Source organism: Schistocerca serialis, chromosome 7 (genome assembly GCF_023864345.2).
Source record: "Schistocerca serialis cubense isolate TAMUIC-IGC-003099 chromosome 7, iqSchSeri2.2, whole genome shotgun sequence".
Lineage (NCBI taxonomy): Eukaryota > Metazoa > Arthropoda > Insecta > Orthoptera > Acrididae > Schistocerca > Schistocerca serialis.
In genome coordinates, this window is record NC_064644.1 from 370,304,301 (window position 1) to 370,322,235 (window position 17,935).

The following is a 17,935-nucleotide window of genomic DNA, read 5'->3' on the forward strand; positions in this document are numbered from 1 at the left end:
AAGACTGCGATGGAGCTCCATATGCCACGGCAAACTGGCTGACACTGACGGCGGCGGTGCACAAATGCTGCACAGCTAGCGCCATTCGACGGCCAACACCGCGGTTCCTGGTGTGTCCGCTGTGCCGTGCGTGTGATCATTGCTTGTACAGCCCTCTCGCAGTGTCCGGAGCAAGTATGGTGGGTCTGACACACCGGTGTCAATGTGTTCTTTTTTCCATTTCCAGGAGTGTAGGTTGGAGTTAAGATACAAAGGGATCCAATGAAGTACCGGTATGGCGTCAGAAAGAATGAAATTTCTTGTCGGATGAGTGTATAGTAGTAGTATTTCTTGTCTTCAGTCTGAAGACTTGTTTAATGTAGCTCTCCGAGCCAGTCTATGCTGTGTAAGCATCTTCAAATCTGTGCAACTACTACAACCTACAAAAATCTGAACTTTCTCACTGTAGTCAAGCAACAATCTCCCTCCAAAATTTTTACCGCCTTTACCATTTTATCTCCGTTACCAATTCGATGATTCCTTCATGCTTCAGGATGTGCCCTATCAACCAACCCCTTCTTTACTAAAGTTTTTTGTTTCTTGCCAACTCAATTTAGCAGATAATTATCAACTGTCCAATCTACCCACCTAATCTTCAGCATTCTTCCATAATGCCACATTTAAAAACCTTCTACATTCTTCCTGTCCAAACTGTTTACCTCCCATGTTTCATTTTCGCACATGGGTATATTGTAGAAAAAATCTTCAGTAAGATAAACATGCAAGGCAATATCAACCTCACACTAATCTTAGACGATTTACCAAAGAAAAGCAAACTTATTATTACACTACTTGGCCGCGCTGGGTAGCCAAGCAGGCTAATGCACCTTGTCACGGTCCATACGGCTACCCCTGACGGAGGTTTGAGTCCTCCCTCGTGTGTGTGTGTGTGTGTGTGTGTGTGTGTGTGTGTGTGTGTGTGTGTTGTCGATAGTGTAAGTTAGTTTAAGTTAGATTAAGTAGTGTGTAGGCTTAGACCTTAACACAAATTTCAAATTACACCACTTGAAGGTCTGGAGAAAGTTTTTAAAAACTGGAGTGAACTCTATGAAATTCTGAAAGCGATAGGGATAAAATGCAGGGATGAAAGGCTATCCACAAGTTATCCATGAAACAAACAGCAGTGTCCAGGAACCCAAAAGCAAGGCAGAAGTTGAAAAAGGAGTTATACTCAATCTATAAAATATTCCATCTGTACAATGAGCAACTAGTATAGGAAACCAAGGAGAAAGCTGAAAATGAAAATAACATTCACGAAGGTCAAATTAGAACTTTGAGTTCTGCCAATAACACTGTAATTCTGTCAGAGGTGGTAAAGTATTATGAAGTTGAATATCAATAAAAGTAAAACAAGAGTAACAGAACATAGTCAACTGTAATTATCAGGAAACGTGACAGCAATAGCAATAAATAAAGTAGCCTCAGATTGCAGTTGCACTATTACAAGTTTTACTGAATGAACGATTTTGAGAATTCATGCCTAATCTTCAGATGCATCTTTGTACACATCTGACAGTTACATGTTAATTTTCTAGCTCACACAGGTTGTCAACTGAAATGCTGGAACTATTGGTAACTTCACCAATGTCCGCAACACCATGTAAGTGAGACTGCAATGTTTGGCAAGAGATCCCCTATCTGGATAGTGAAGATCATGAAAATTGTTTCCTAAAGAGAAATTTGTTAACACTGAATGTGAATGTATTTTTTAGGAAGTCTTCTTGAAGATTTTTATGTATATATAGATCACTGGAACAACAAAGCACTCTGACTGATTGAACAAAAGGTGCAGATTATTCCAGGTTTCAAGAAGGGTTGATGGACTTGCAGACATCACTACAGACCTATCTTATTGATGTCAGCATGATGTCCAATTATGAAATGTTTTTTATGTTCGCATATTGTGACTATTCTGGTGACTGGAAATCTCTAATAATGAGCATCGATTTTGCAAAAAGTCCATCAAAATGATCCAGAAGACAATGGATAACAGCTCTTGGTTAATACCATGTTCCACAGTGTTGCCTAGTGAACACAATACAGGATTACAGAATATCAAAGTGGCCTGAGGACTTCTTAGCAAATAGAGCTTAGTATGCAGGTTTTCACTGCAAGAAATTTTCAGATGCAAAAGTGACTTAAAGGCTACAATGTGAGTGTTATAGTGCTACTGCTACTCAAAATTTACTTAAATGACATGAAGGATTACGTCTGAAACTTCACAATGCTGTTTGTGAGTGATTTGCATATATATGAGTTACCATAATGCCCACAAAATGCAGCACGATCTTCAGAACATTAACACTTGGTCCAGGACTGAAAGGGACCCAACACTTTGGTAAATGTATTGTTTTGTGGAAAAAAGATAGGAATGCCCTTAATGTTTCACTCGCACAGTTGGCAATCTTCAGAAACAATTATTATCACTCAATTTCTACGAGCATGCATGTTGAGTGAAGTGAAATGGAATGCCCACATCAAACTAATTGTAGGAGAAGGAGGTGCCAACCAGAGTCACCAAAAAGGACTTACTTGCCAGTCTGATAACCTCCCTAAGTAAGATTAATAGGTGAGAGAGAAACTCAAATAAACAGAGACATGTTTCAAACAAGTTGTGTGTAGAATGCCTAGGCCATCATCAAAAGATGTTCATTCAACTCCAATGGCTGATTCTGCAAGAGAGACATGGGCAACATACAGAGTTAACTGTAGAAATTCTGAGAGTGTATCTTCAGTGCAAAGAGTCAAGCATGATATGTGGGTGGTCCAAGTTTTAATTACCACCTCAAAAATGAAGTTATGTAATTACTTTCTTTTCGTTTGCAGGTACATTTCTGTAATACAGATACAAATCCTAGTGTGCCACTAAAGAATCCAAAACAAAGTGTCATAGTCCACTGGTGAAGCAGAGGTGGGCTGCGCCACTTCCTTGTAGGCTCCTCTAGCAACATATTACAGTATTCTGTCACAGGGATTTCAAGTGTACCAGGACTGAAGACAAAGATGTCACAGAAAAAAGGAAAATTCAGTCAAGTAAACTAATAAATTATGAGATAGAACTGTTGGCCATAATGTCCAGTATTGCCAATATGCATATAAAAGTGATACACTTCAAAACTTTTAGAAAAAATATTTCTTTCCTTAGGAAAGAGACAAATATGGAACAAAATTAAAAGTTATTAAAAAGCAATCATCTTACCTGCCAATTCGTTCTAACCCTTTCTCGGTGTCCATTAATCTTACTGTTGTGGACAAAGCCAAAGGCGAATCATTTTTTGTCGGTGTTCCTGCAGAACTGGACACAGATCGAGGTGGTGTCTTCCACTTCTTACGAAAAATTTTTGCTTCTTCCTGAGGCATCGGTCCAGCATAGGCATGTATATCAACAGTTGGATTGACTACATGTTGTACAAGAGCCTTCAAATGAAAACAAAATGTTAGTTGATATAGCCTCTAAAAGCTACACAGTCCTGAACGTAAAAAATCAAAATAAAATATTTATGTGGAAATTACTGGAGGCCGAGATGGGCTGAAAGGCTCCCCAACAGTGGGTGGCAGCGAGTTATCTTCAGACCGCAACACTGGGACATAGAACTGTTCCTCCAAAAGATTTCTTATAGTCTTGACATCCGTTGCATTTGAAGATGGGGCCCTGCTGCAAATCATCTGAAATTGAGAAATTGAAAAAGTTGAACATTGCAAAAGTGCTGTAATATCCGTATGCAGCAGAAGGAAAAAAAAAAAAAAATGAAAACCAGGCTATCCACACAATGAAAAAGAGAGAGAGAGAGAGAGAGAGAGAGAGAGAGAGAGAGAGAGAGAGAGATACTATGCAGACCACTGTAAATGAAGTGCATGGCAGAGGATACTTCTCACTGTACCACTTATTATCCATTCACATATTGAGCACTACAAGAATGATTGCTTAAATACTTTTGTCTGCACTATAATGAAACTTGTCTTTATGACTCCTGTGGGAGTTATAGGTAGGGAGCCTTAACCTTAACTAAGATTCCTCGCAGTTTTTTATTGAAAATTTGTAAATAGACTTTCATGATATGGTTTGTATCTACTTAAAAGCTTTCACCAGTTCAGGTTTTTCAGCATTCACTTGATACTCTCCAACGGGTCAAATAAACCTGTGACCATTTGTGTTGCCTTTCTTTGTATATCTTCAACACCCCCTGTTTGTCCTATTTGGTATGAATCCCACATACTTTAGCAATAGCATAGGATGGGTTGTGCAAGTGTTTTGTAAACAGTCTTTCGTATTTTTGCCACTATCCTAACAATGAACTGAAGACTGCCACCTGCTTTACTAATGACAACACTTATATTATCGTCCCATTAGATATCCCTAAAAAATTGTTTCACCCAGTCATTTGTTCGAGTTTACCAATTCCAGTTGTGACTCACTGAAGTTTAAGTCACAAGAGACTACTAACCTGCATTTTGTAAAGTGCACAATTTTGTATGTCTAACATTTAAGGAAAGTTATCAAAATTTGCAATGATTTGAAAGCATATCTAAATCTGACAATATTTGCATAGCCTTTTTTTTCCAGAGAAGATACTTCATTACACATAACTGCCAAGTTTGATTCCATTGGAACAGTTATTCATAGTGGCTGTAGTAAATTTGAAAAGAAGACAAAGGGCTTCAGCAGTCAGTCACAAATCCACTCTGCATATTTATTGCAGATCTAAATTTCAACTGTTGAACAGCTGTCTTCAATGCATTTAAACTGAGCTGTTGACCACATGTTGTCTTTCAAAGAATAGCCTCAGTTAGAATCTGTCGAAGTATGTAGTAAAATCGTATAACAACACATGTGGTCAAAAGCTGTCTATATGATTCAATTTAAATGCACTGAAGGTAGCTATTCAATAGCTGAAATCTAGATCTGCGATAAAAATACAGAGTGGATTTGAGAGTAATTAAGAATCCCCTTTTCCTATTGTTATCTGCAAAAAGTCTGGGGTTGGTACTAATATTGTCTACCACGTCACTAATATACAACATGAACAACAAAGGACCAAACACACTTTCTTGTGACATGCCTGAAGTTAGTTCCGCATCTGTGAATGACTCCCCATCCAAGACAACTTGCTGAATATTTCCTATTGAGAAATCTTTAATGCAGTCCAAATTTTGCTTGATACTCCACGTAATATATTTTCATTAATAAGTGATGTGTGATACTAAGTCTAAAGCCTTTTGGAAGTCAAGAAATATGGCATCTACCATGCAACCCTAATCCATGGTTTTCAAGATGCCATGTGAGAAAAGCTTGAGTTACATTTGTAAAACAATATTTTCACAATCTATACTGGTTCATGGAGGATTGGTTGGTTGGTTTGGGGTATAAAGGGACCAAACTACAGGGTCATCAATCCCTTTTTCCTGACACAAGCAAGGCTCAAGGTACAAAAACACCCAACACCACACCTAAAAATAAAACGAATGGAATGAACAAAAAACGGGGAAAACACACCACAAGGAAATGAAGAAGAAGATATTAAAACCATAGAGAAGATGGTCTGGACTGGGTGATCACAATAATAAAACAGGATGAGCCAGCCACTCTGCAACACATTACAATGTCCATCCCAAAGACAGAAGGCGAGATGAACATATGTAGGGAAAATATGACCACCAAGACAAACAAATGCAAATAAAGTGCAACAGAGTTAAAATGGAAGGGGGTTGGCAACCTCAGAGAGGAGGCTAAATGCCCACCCTTAGATGGTACGATAAAAACCCCACTCACGAATAAAATGTAAAACTAAATCTGCTGTTGAGACACTGTCGCCCAACACCGAAGGCAGGGAGGTTAAAAGTCTGCAGCAGAAGAGCTGAAAGTGGGCAATCCAGCAAGATGTGGACAACAGTCATATGTGAACCACAGTGACACCAAGGTGGGTCCTCGCGACTGAGGAGGTAGCCATGTGTTAGCCACGTATGGCTAATGCGGAGCCGGCAGAGACCCACAGTCCTTGAGAAAGGCCTGCATGGAGGTCTTACACACATTCGTAGTCTCCTTAAGGGCACGCAGTTTGTTGTGCGTACTGAGATTACGCCATTACGTCTCCCAAAGCTGAAAAATCTTGTGGTGTAATAATGATCGCAGGTCATTACAGGGATGCCGATCTCCAGAAGAGGTTTCTGTGTAGCCTGTTTGGCCAGCCTGTCAGCAGGTTCATTTCCTGGGATTCCAAAGTGGCCTGGGGTACACACAAACACCATGGAATGACTGGACCGTTCCAGGGCATAAATGGACTTCTGGATGGTCGCTACCAAAGGACGGCAGGGGTTGCACTGGTTGATATCACGTAGGCTGCTCAAGGAGTCAGTACAGAGGAGAAACGACTCGCCAGGGCATGTGCGGATGCACCCAAGAGCACGAGAAAAGGCTGCCAGCTCTACAGTGAAAACACTGCAGCCATGTGGCAAGGAGTGGTGTTCAATATGTCCTCCATGAACACACGCAAAGCCAACGTGACCATCAGTCATCATCAAGCAGTCAGTGTAAACCACTTCATGGTCCCAGTACATGTCAAGAATTGAGAGGAAGTGACAGCGGAGAGCCACAGAGTTAACCGAGTCCTTAGGACCATGTGAAAGGTCCAGACGAAGCTTCGGCCCAGGTGTACACCATGGAGGTTTCCATGAATGGACCTCAAGTATCTCAAGTATAGGTGGTAAAGGTGAGGACTCCACTTCAGACAGAATAGATTGGACGCGAAGCGCAATCTTAAGCCCTGACCTGGCCCTTCGGTGCGGGAGATGAACCGCCTTGGTTGGGAAAAGGAGACGGTAATGGATGCTCAGGAGAACTACGAATGTGTGCAACATAACTGGCGAGCAGTTGTGCATGCCTAACCTTCAATGGAGGGACTCCGGCCTCCACCAGGACACTGGTCACTGGACTCGTCCTAAAAGCTCCTGTTACCAGTTGAACACCACAGTGGTGCAGTGGGTCAAGTAAACACAATGCTGAGGGCGCCGCTGAACTATAAGCCAGACTCTCATAGTCAAGGTGGGATGCAACAAAGGCTCTGTAGAGCTGCATCCCACTTCGTGTTTCTCAGGCAATGGAGGGCATTGAGGTGCTGACAGCACTTCCGCTTCAGCTGACGAAGATGAGGAAGCCATGTCAACCAGGCTTGAAAACCAGTCCTAAGAATTGTTATGTCTCCACTACCGTGAGTGGATTGTCATTAAGTTAAAGTTCTGGTTCCAGGTGAATGGTACGCTGCCAACAGAAGTACACGACACACAACTTTGCAGCTGAAAACTGGAAGCCATGGATTCCAGCCCATGACTGCGCCTTGTAGATGGCTCCCTTTAGGCACCTCTCGGCAATACCAGTACTGGCGGAGCAGTACAAAATGCAGAAGTTGTCTGCATAGAGAGAAGGTGAGACCAACAGCCTGACAGCTGCTGCTAGACCATTAATGGCCACTAAAAATAGAGATACACTCAATACAGAGCTCTGTGGGACCCCATACTCCTGGATACATGGGAACTGTGGGAGGCACCAACTTTGAAAGTATGGAGCGATAGGAAATTCTGGATAAAAATTGGGAGCGGCCCCTGGTATCCCCACTCATATAATGTGGCAAGGATATGATGTCGCCAGGTCGTGTTGTAAGCCATTTATAAATCAAAAAAGATGGCAACAGGCAACAAGGTGTTGGCATCTGGAAAAGGCTGTTCGGATGGCAGACTCAAGGGACATTATCAGCGGTAGAGCCCTGGCACGGAGCCAGTAGGCCACGTGACTCCAAGACGCAACCCAACTGCCGACACACCATACATTCCAGCAGCTTACAAAGAACACTGGTGAGGCTGATGGGCTGACAGTTATCCACATCAAGCAGGTTTTTGCCATGTTTTGCCATGTTTGATCATTGACTGTGGATCCAATCTGGCAAAGGCACCGTGTCTGGGCAGTGTGCAAGGACGCTGAGGAGCTCCCACTCTGTAAAGGGAGCATTATACAGTTTGCTGTGACATTCAGTGAATGAGAGGGCTTTCCTTTCCATCCACTATTTGAGGGTGCAAAATGCTGGGGGATAATTCTCTGACGTGGAGGCTTGGGCATAGTTCTCAGCAAAGTGCTCCGCAATTGTTATTGCGTCGGTAGATAACACGCCATTGATGTTAATGCCAGTAACACCTTTCGGGGTCTGGTACCCACAAACATGTCTGATCTTCGTCCAGACTTGGGAAGGTGACGTATGACACCCAATGGTCGAGACGTACCTCCTGTTTCCATCTTTCTTTCTGACTTAAGCTGGGGGCATCCTAAAGAACATGGGATTGTGTTTTCCACTGCAGAAATGATCGTTCTAGTGACCTGCTCAACTACCACAATGATGGTACCATGTGGGGGAGATTCAACACCTAGGTGAAAGCATCCCAGTCTGCCTCGTTTAAAGCCCATCTTGGTAGACATCCAGGGGATTAGCACTGGGGAGTTACAGGAAGATGGGAAAGTGGTCACTATGACGAAGTCATTGTGGGCTCTCCAGTGGACAGATGGGAGAAGTCCTGGGCTGTAGAGGGATAAATCAATGGCCGAGTACATCCCATGAGCCACACTGAAATGTGTGGGGGCCCCAGTATTCAAGCGGCAGAGGCTGAGCTGAGACAGGAAAGTTATGACATCTCTACCTTGGCCAGTAAGCACAGTGCCACCCCACAAGGGGTTATGGACATTAAAATCTCTGAAAAGTAGGAAAGGTTTAGGGGTTGATGAATCAGTGCAGTCAATGCATTCAGGGTATTGCACCATCTGGAGGAAAATATACGAATTGGAATCCAAAACTTTCGGGACTGGTGCTGCAATCTGGAAAGTAGAATAGTAGATCTTTGCACCACTAGATGGCAAGAGCTGTATATCTGATGAATTAAAACAGAACAGCACGTGTGTATCAAATCCTGTGCGAATCTCGAGAAAAGTGCTACAGAGACTCTTGCACACACACTTGTGTGTTTGGGGGACAGAGCATGAGCCATACACTTGTGTTTGAGTGCATGGTCGGTTCAGGGCCAGCTGTACAGATGTCGAAGATGATGCTTACACTGGAAGGCCTGATAGCCGCACAACGCCAATGTTGTTGCCCAGCTTCAACAAATGGTTCGTGCGGATCGACGTCGAACCATTCAAGACCTTGCGGATGAAGTGGGTATTGGTTATGGGACATGTCAACAAATGTTGACTGATGAATTGGCCATGCATCGTGTCACCGCAAAATTTGTGCCAAGGATCTTGACTGCCGATCAAAAGGCACGGGGAGGGGGACCGATGTTCCCTTCACTGGGGGAGCCTTGCTCCCGAAGTACGAAGTAGGTACTCTGGGAGCAACGGAAGGAGATTTTCCCCCTAGCACCAAGGGGGCAGATGTATTCTGGAGGCCTGGAGGGTCCAGTGTTTGTAGCACAGAGTGTGGCATGTCTGGTACTTGTGATGGCGATGGTAATGTAGCTGCAGCGTATGTGGACGTCAACCAAACGAGGTGCAATCATTCAAATTTGCATTTAGCCTCTTCGTCAGTCAACCGGTCCAGGGTCTTTTACTCCACGATTTTCCACTCCTTTTGGAGTACTGTGCAGTCTGGCAAGCAGGGGGAGTGCTTCTCTCCGCAGTTAATACAAGTGGGAGGAGGTGCACAGGGAGTATCTGGATGCAGTGGACGTCCGCAGTCTCGATATGTGGTGTTGGAGGTGCAGCGGGAAGGCATGTGCCCGAATTTCCAGCACCTAAAGCACTGCATAGGGGGAGGGACGTCTGGTTTAACGTCACAGTGGTAAACCATCACCTTGACCTTTTCAGACAATGAATCACCCTCAAAGGCCAAGATGAAGGCACCAGTAGCAAACCTGTTGTCTTTGGGTCCCCTGTAAACACGCCAGATGAAATGAACACCCTGCTATTCTAGATTGACAGGGAGCTCGTCGTCAGACTGCAAGAGGAGGTTGCGATGGAAAATAATCCCCTGGACCATGTTGAGGTTTTTGTGGGGAGTGACGGAAACATGAATATCACCCAGTCAGTCACAAGTGAGTAACACCCAGGATTAGGCTGGGGATGCTGTCTGAATCAAGACTGCACCACTTCTCATCTTGGACAGTGCTGTCACTTCCCCAAACTTATCCTCAAGATGTTCAACAAAAAACTGATGCTTCATAGGTAGAAAGGAGTCTGCATCCATTCTGCTACAGAGTAAATACTGAGGCAAATATGGCTCTCTTCTTTCTGTAGCCCTACGTTCTTCCCATGTTGTAGTGAGGGAGGGAAATGATCAAGGGTCATATCTGTCAGCATTGTAATCGATCTTGCCCTTCTTAGAGGCTGCTGGCACCATGTGGTCAACAGCAAGAGATGACTTAGTCCATTTCATTGTGGATTATCTGCCCTGATGCCACCAACTCCAATCAGGGGCTCTCCCCAAAGGTGCCACCCAGCCACAGCAAATGCCACCTGACACGATGGCTGTTGCTGGGAGTCCTGATGCCCCCAGAAGACAAGCATCTACTCCTTGGCATACGTGGGGAGTTTACAGCTCGGGCTTCAGCAGTACGATCCCTGTGTTGTCGGGGGCTACCACCAAATGGGTACATGATGGCCCCACCACAATGGACTGGCTACCATGCTGGATATTGAGTGCAGAGAAATCCAATAGCCATGGGGGCGAAAGAGGACAGGAGACAACGGAAGAAGATGACATACCCCGCAAAGTGTCCTTACCCAAATAGTTGAATTGTAGGTGGAGATGCAAAGCCATGACAAGAGATTCAGGAGATCGAATCTAAAGGCACTATGAATAACTCATGCACCACGTAAGATGTCCTTTCCCATATGGCCCACACTTCTGTAGAATTTGGAAAGTGGCAGGTCAAACCATAAAATGGGATGTGAACTTATAGGGCCGAAAAGTGAGAGACTCCTTTTAGTTGCCTCTTACGACAGGCAGGAATACCTCGGACCTATTCTTACCCCCAGACCCACATGGAGCTTTCATGGAGGAGATAATTCTATTACAGATACCTCACTTTGTTTGAGCACAGAATAAATACTAAGATTCTGCAACAGATGAGTATCAGTGATGTTGCATGGAAGGTTTTTTTATCACTTCTGCTACCATTCCTATAGATAGACGTGACATATTTTCTTCTAATTACTGGACACCGCTTTTGTTCAAGGGATCTATTGTGTGTAACAGCTAAAATGGGAGAGAGACCAATACTGAACAGAAGCTGACAAGTACTCTTTTGGATGCTGGTGTATTGTTTAATTAGTTATTTTAGCTGTTTCTCAACACAACTTACGTGGGCTCATAATTGCATGCTGATCCAGCCCTATGCCAGAGTTCACCAATGACACTGGGTGGCAAGGGATGATGTGTCACTCTCAGAAAGTCATGCCCCCGATGTTAAATTACACACACACACACACACACACACACACACAAAAACCACCTTTAGAAATGTTCAGATTGTAACCACATGCACCAACTAATTTGCAATTTGTTTGTAACTCGTTCCATATCATTATGACCTATCGTGCAAAATGATCCATAGAACATGAAACTAAGTAACGTAGAGGTGATCTTATTGTGTACTTAGTGGCACCCCATACCATCACACCGGATACCACTCCGTATCATGATGAAAAATGCAATCTGGCAATTTTTCATCTCTTCAGAATTTTCATAAATGGATATGACATTATGCTGCTGTATGCAAAACTAGCTCTAGTTTGAATAGACATAGTGCCTGTCCTGTGTCAATATTGTTATGTAAATCATTGCCGATTGGCCTCCATCTGCTTTCACGTCAAGATAAACCACAACACAGGTGATTGTGCCGAGTCCACGATGCTCCATTGTTGTCACTACTGTACAGGTACTTACGTGCTGCAACCAAGCCCATTTCCTGGTTCAATGCAAAGTGAACAATATAACTGTACTCTCAGGTGCTAGGCACATGTGGCCACTGAGATCATGTATTGTGTTTGTATGTGATCTTCTGGGACCTATAAATTCCATATTTGCAAGCAAGTCATGAAAGCCCAATCACTATGACATTGCAGAATGATAAATGCAGTTTCTGGAAGGCACAGGTCTTGGACAACAAATTCAGACACGTGATGGCAGACATTTCTCTTTCTTACAAAAGACATAACACAATGTTCTCACATATAACCAACAAGCAAATGCTATTTTTTAATTAGAAACCAGTGGCATAGGCTTTCCCTATATTCAGAATGTAGTTGTGTTACACCAAACTACTTTGTTCAGTTGCACTGAAACACCAATCATTTCAAACAATAGAAACTCCTGGTAGGAATACCAATAACATAGGGAAAGATATATTGCTACTTACTTTAAAGATAACACGATAAGTTGCATACAGACACAATCAAAAGACACTTACAAATAACCTTTCGATCTCAGCCTTTGTCAGATTGATAGATTGATTGATGGGGGTTAAGGGATTAAACGGCAAGGTCACCAGTCCTGTGATTCCAAAGTGACTTGTGGATGAGAGAGGATCTGCTAAAAGTGTATTGATCCAGTCAGAGGAGTCAAACTACAAAATGAAGAAGTTAAAACACACACAATACAAGGCATATAAGGATAGACCAAATCTAAAAACTGGAAAGAAAGAGCGGTCATGGGGTCCCAGATCGAGAAAACATGAAAAAGGGCCCCAACCATAAGCACCCTGCCCCTGCTCCAGGAGTAAATCAAAACCTTGTATCTGAAAACAAAAACAACTTTCACAGAGGAAACTGTGCACCAGTTAAACCATCTGTGATTCGTCTGCTAATATTAAAATTAAGGAATGTGGAAGATTATACTAAGTACGAAGGGCCAAAAATAGGGGACATTTCACCAATATATGGGATACTGTCAGTCTGGCTTCACAACCAAATTGTGGAGATGGTTCGTTACACAAGAAAAAACAATAGTGAGCATGGTATGACCAATGTGTAGAAAGTATAAGACAGTGGACTCCTTCCGAGAGGAGAGGAAGGGAGAGTGCCAAACTGCATTAGACTCCTTGATTGTGCAGAGTTTATTACCGACAGCAGTAGCACACCACTTTTGGGCAAAGAGAAATTTGATGTAGATCCACATATCTGCAGCTGGAATCATGAAAGGGAATGAGGGATAAGTACCTGCTTCTCTAGCCTACTGGTCAGCCAGTTCATTCCCTGGGATGCCCACATGACTTGGGACCCAGAGAAGACAACTGAATAGGCAGCATGGCAAAGGGCAGAGAGAAGGTCATGGATAGCAGAGATCAAAGGGTGACGAGAGTAGCATCAGTTGATAGACTGCAGGCTGCTCATTGAGTCGGTACATATTAAAACACTGTGGAGGGAGGGCTGAGTAACAATAAAGAGTGTCCTGCGAATGGCTAGCAGCTCTGCTGTGAACACACTACATGAGCCCAGCAATAAAGCTAGTAGGAGATATGAAAGTATATCTCGCCTTATGTGCTGTCTTAAAACCATCAGTGTTGAAGATTATGACACCCTGGAACTCTGCAGGGATGGAACGTACAAGGTGCCGGAAGTCCATAGGGGCCACAGAGACCTTATTACCCTGGAATAGATTGGTCCTGACCCATGGTCTAAGCACCATCCAAGGAGGGGGAAGGGGGTGGGGGGGTTCATTCCAGTGAGTGGAGATGGAGATTCCGACAAAGGGAAGTGAGACGCATCCCAACAGTCAATCCGATCCATGGGTGGTTATCAGGAGGGAGACATCCCTTGTTTGCAAAGAGGACAGGGTACATGGGATGGTCAGGGAATCAGAGAATGTCAATTGCATAAGAAATCAGGAGTTGGATCCATTGTATCTGTAGAGGGGGAATCCCCACTTTTGCGAGGAGACTGTCAATGGGAATAGTGCAAAAGGCACCAGCAGCGAGATGCACCCCACAATGTGAACAGGGTCAAGTATTTTCAGAGTGGAAGGAGCTGTGGGCCACAAGCCAGAATACTATAATCTAGCCTGGACAAGACCAGAGCATGATAAAGATGGAGAAGATAGCACAGTCTGCACCCCAAGATGAGTGGACCAGAAGGCAGAGAGCATTAAGCTTCTGCATGCATGTAGTTTTCAGGTGGCAAATGTGGGGCACCCATGTCAGCTTTTTATTGAAAGTAAGGCCCAAGAAACAAAACTGTGCTACAACATCTAGGAACTGGTCGCCTAAAGAAAGTTCTGGGTCGGTGTGTACTGTAGATCACTGACTCAAATCCATAACCCACTTTTTGGAGGGAGAAAACTGAAAGCCCATGCAGAGTCCCATCGAATGGCACCTTGGAGCCAATTCTCATAAGATGCTACCGAGTAGCAGCTGCAACAGGTGAAAAAATAATCAACATACAATGTCGGGGTAACCAGAGGCCCAACACAGGTTATGAGCCCATGAGCCTATGAGGAAGAGTGTCACACTTAACACAAAGCCATGTGGCATACCGTTCTCCTGAATCCGATGGATGCTGAGTGAACTGTCAACTTGAAACCGTAAGAGCCGGTGGGAAAAAATCAGAAGGGAGCCGCAAAAGCCCCAGTCATGGAGGATAACTAAAATGTGATGGTGCCAAGCTGTGTTGTATGCTTTAAGTAGGACAAAGAAGACCATAACAAGGAGCCGGCAGTTAGTAAAAGCCTGTTGGATTGCTATTACCGATTTGAGTAAAGGGCAATTCCATGTCAAATCAACAAGTGCTACAACCTGACCCTCTCAGATTTTTTTTGAAATTAAGTATGCATATATTACTCATAAATCATGACACAAATTAATTTTTTCACATTTTTCTGACGAAAAGTTACCAAGTAATGAACCTTCAAAAATTGAAAAGATGACAAATTTTTGACTCTCAGAACAATGTTGCTTTCTTTACAACTCATGTTCTAATTAAGATAGAACAATAAAATTTACTTCATTGGAAAGCTCTTTTAAAGAGCTTTTATATTATACCAAACATCACTAGTTTTATATATATACTCAAATTGTTAAAAAAAAAACATTGTTGAATTTACAGAATTTTGAAAAACTATTTTTAAAATTCTCAAAAAAAAATATGTGAAAGATACACTTTACATCTACATATTCTGAAAGTTTCAAATTGGGATGAGCATGGGATCACTATCAAAAGCAATTTTACATTACGGGTGGCACTTTAAAAATTTGTAAAAACTAAATTATTTTAGATATTAGGCCTACTTCTCACAGCTGTATGTTGTTGTCAAATGTGGAAATTAAAAATAACTTATAATTGACAAAAGAACATAAGTTGTATGCTTCTGTAATTAATAAATACAAAATGAAAACTTAAAAAATAATAATAATAATAAATAAATAAACACAGAAAGATGAATACCTGAGATCAGAGCTAAATTCAGTTAGTAATTACTATTATTTACAAATAGGCAACCTATTAGTGCACTTCTTCATACTTCAAACTAATCGGTCTATTGCACATCAACATTTCTGCACTGGATAACTTATACACTCCTGGAAATTGAAATAAGAACACCGTGAATTCATTGTCCCAGGAAGGGGAAACTTTATTGACACATTCCTGGGGTCAGATACATCACATGATCACACTGACAGAACCACAGGCACATAGACACAGGCAACAGAGCATGCACAATGTCGGCACTAGTACAGTGTATATCCACTTTTCGCAGCAATGCAGGCTGCTATTCTCCCATGGAGACGATCGTAGAGATGCTGGATGTAGTCCTGTGGAACGGCTTGCCATGCCATTTCCACCTGGCGCCTCAGTTGGACGAGCGTTCGTGCTGGACGTGCAGACCGCGTGAGACGACGCTTCATCCAGTCCCAAACATGCTCAATGGGGGACAGATCCGGAGATCTTGCTGGCCAGGGTAGTTGACTTACACCTTCTAGAGCACGTTGGGTGGCACGGGATACATGCGGACGTGCATTGTCCTGTTGGAACAGCAAGTTCCCTTGCCGGTCTAGGAATGGTAGAACGATGGGTTCGATGACGGTTTGGATGTACCGTGCACTATTCAGTGTCCCCTCGACGATCACCAGTGGTGTACGGCCAGTGTAGGAGATCGCTCCCCACACCATGATGCCGGGTGTTGGCCCTGTGTGCCTCGGTCGTACGCAGTCCTGATTGTGGCGCTCACCTGCACGGCGCCAAACACGCATACGACCATCATTGGCACCAAGGCAGAAGCGACTCTCATCGCTGAAGACGACACGTCTCCATTCGTCCCTCCATTCACGCCTGTCGCGACACCACTGGAGGCGGGCTGCACGATGTTGGGGCGTGAGCGGAAGACGGCCTAACGGTGTGCGGGACCGTAGCCCAGCTTCATGGAGAGGGTTGCGAATGGTTCTCGCCGATACCCCAGGAGCAACAGTGTCCCTAATTTGCTGGGAAGTGGCGGTGCGGTCCCCTACGGCACTGCATAGGATCCTACGGTCTTGGCGTGCATCCGTGCGTCGCTGTGGTCCGGTCCCAGGTCGACGGGCACGTGCACCTTCTGCCGACCACTGGCGACAACATCGATGTACTGTGGAGACCTCACGCCCCACGTGTTGAGCAATTCGGCGGTACGTCCACCCGGCCTCCCGCATGCCCACTATACGCCCTCGCTCAAAGTCCGTCAACTGCACATACGGTTCACGTCCACGCTGTCGCGGCACGCTACCAGTGTTAAAGACTGCGATGGAGCTCCGTATGCCACGGCAAACTGGCTGACACTGACGGCGGCGGTGCACAAATGCTGCGCAGCTAGCACCATTCGACGGCCAACACCGCGGTTCCTGGTGTGTCCGCTGTGCCGTGCGTGTGATCATTGCTTGTACAGCCCTCTCGCAGTGTCCGGAGCAAGTATGGTGGGTCTGACACACCGGTGTCAATGTGTTCTTTTTTCCATTTCCAGGAGTGTATGTTCGCCCTGTAGCAGTTTGAGGGTTCACGATTGCCACTACTTCCCTACTGCTTATGGAAAAAATGTCTGGATGACTCGGAAATGTAAAAGATGGTGACAGTCCATGTGCATGCAAGAAACTAACTGTGATTTCATCCTTCTGATTTTTTTCAAGTACACAGGTTAACCACCAGTGTCAATTATAATCACAAGCAACATATCCTTTTATGTCTTTGAACGGTATTGTATCACTGTCAGAAACTGTCACCAGTTCAATTTTACTATCATCAGAGTTTGAATACACTTTTGTTATTATTTTGTCCTTGCTAAAAGGAATAAAAGTGTGAAGTTTTCGTGTCACTACAATTTTGCAGCATTTCTCAGATCTCTCCATAAGTTTCATTTCTTCATTTTTGTAATCTTCTTTAGTAGCATACTTGAAGTTCATTCCTTCTATGTTATCCTTGGAAAACACATAAAGTTGTTTTGGTGTCATTATTTGATCAGTGTATGGCCGTTGCAGACTTGCTCGAGCTGCAAGTCGTTTAATTGTTCCACCAACACCATCACTAGCTCCCGTCCCATGTGAGGTGGCTGAAAAATGTCATTCAGCTTCAGTTTGGAAATCATCTTCATCTTCATGATGGCACAGGTTGATAAAGTTCTTCCTATTTTTATAATGAGCTGCTGCTCCAACAGAGAAATAATATATTTTTCTTGGTTTTCTACAGAATTTAACAGTCAAGAAGTCCATCAAGTACGACTGGAACAAATGCACAGGAACAGTGTCATGTGTTAGGCATTCTGATATGATTACAAGACTTGTGTGCTCGAGTTTGTTCCCATCCTTGTAATAAGCAACAATGGGATGAATCGTTGCTTGCATGTTTGTCCAGTGATATCCTTGAACTTCGTCCTGGATGACAAAGGAGTAATTCTCAGAAAAGTCA

General features: G+C 43.6%; 1 protein-coding gene across 2 annotated transcripts in view; it reads right to left on the bottom strand.

Annotated features, from left to right (window-relative positions):
* LOC126413322 (ankyrin repeat and LEM domain-containing protein 2) overlaps window positions 1-17,935 on the bottom strand; it is a 147,725-nt gene that overhangs the window by 98,733 nt on the left and 31,057 nt on the right. For both annotated transcript variants that reach the window (XM_050083227.1, XM_050083228.1), the window contains 2 exons: window positions 3,553-3,705; window positions 3,239-3,456 (listed from right to left, as the gene is read on the bottom strand). In XM_050083227.1, coding sequence (XP_049939184.1) covers window positions 3,239-3,456; window positions 3,553-3,705 — 371 coding nt within the window. The remainder of the gene's footprint in view (window positions 1-3,238; window positions 3,457-3,552; window positions 3,706-17,935) is intronic.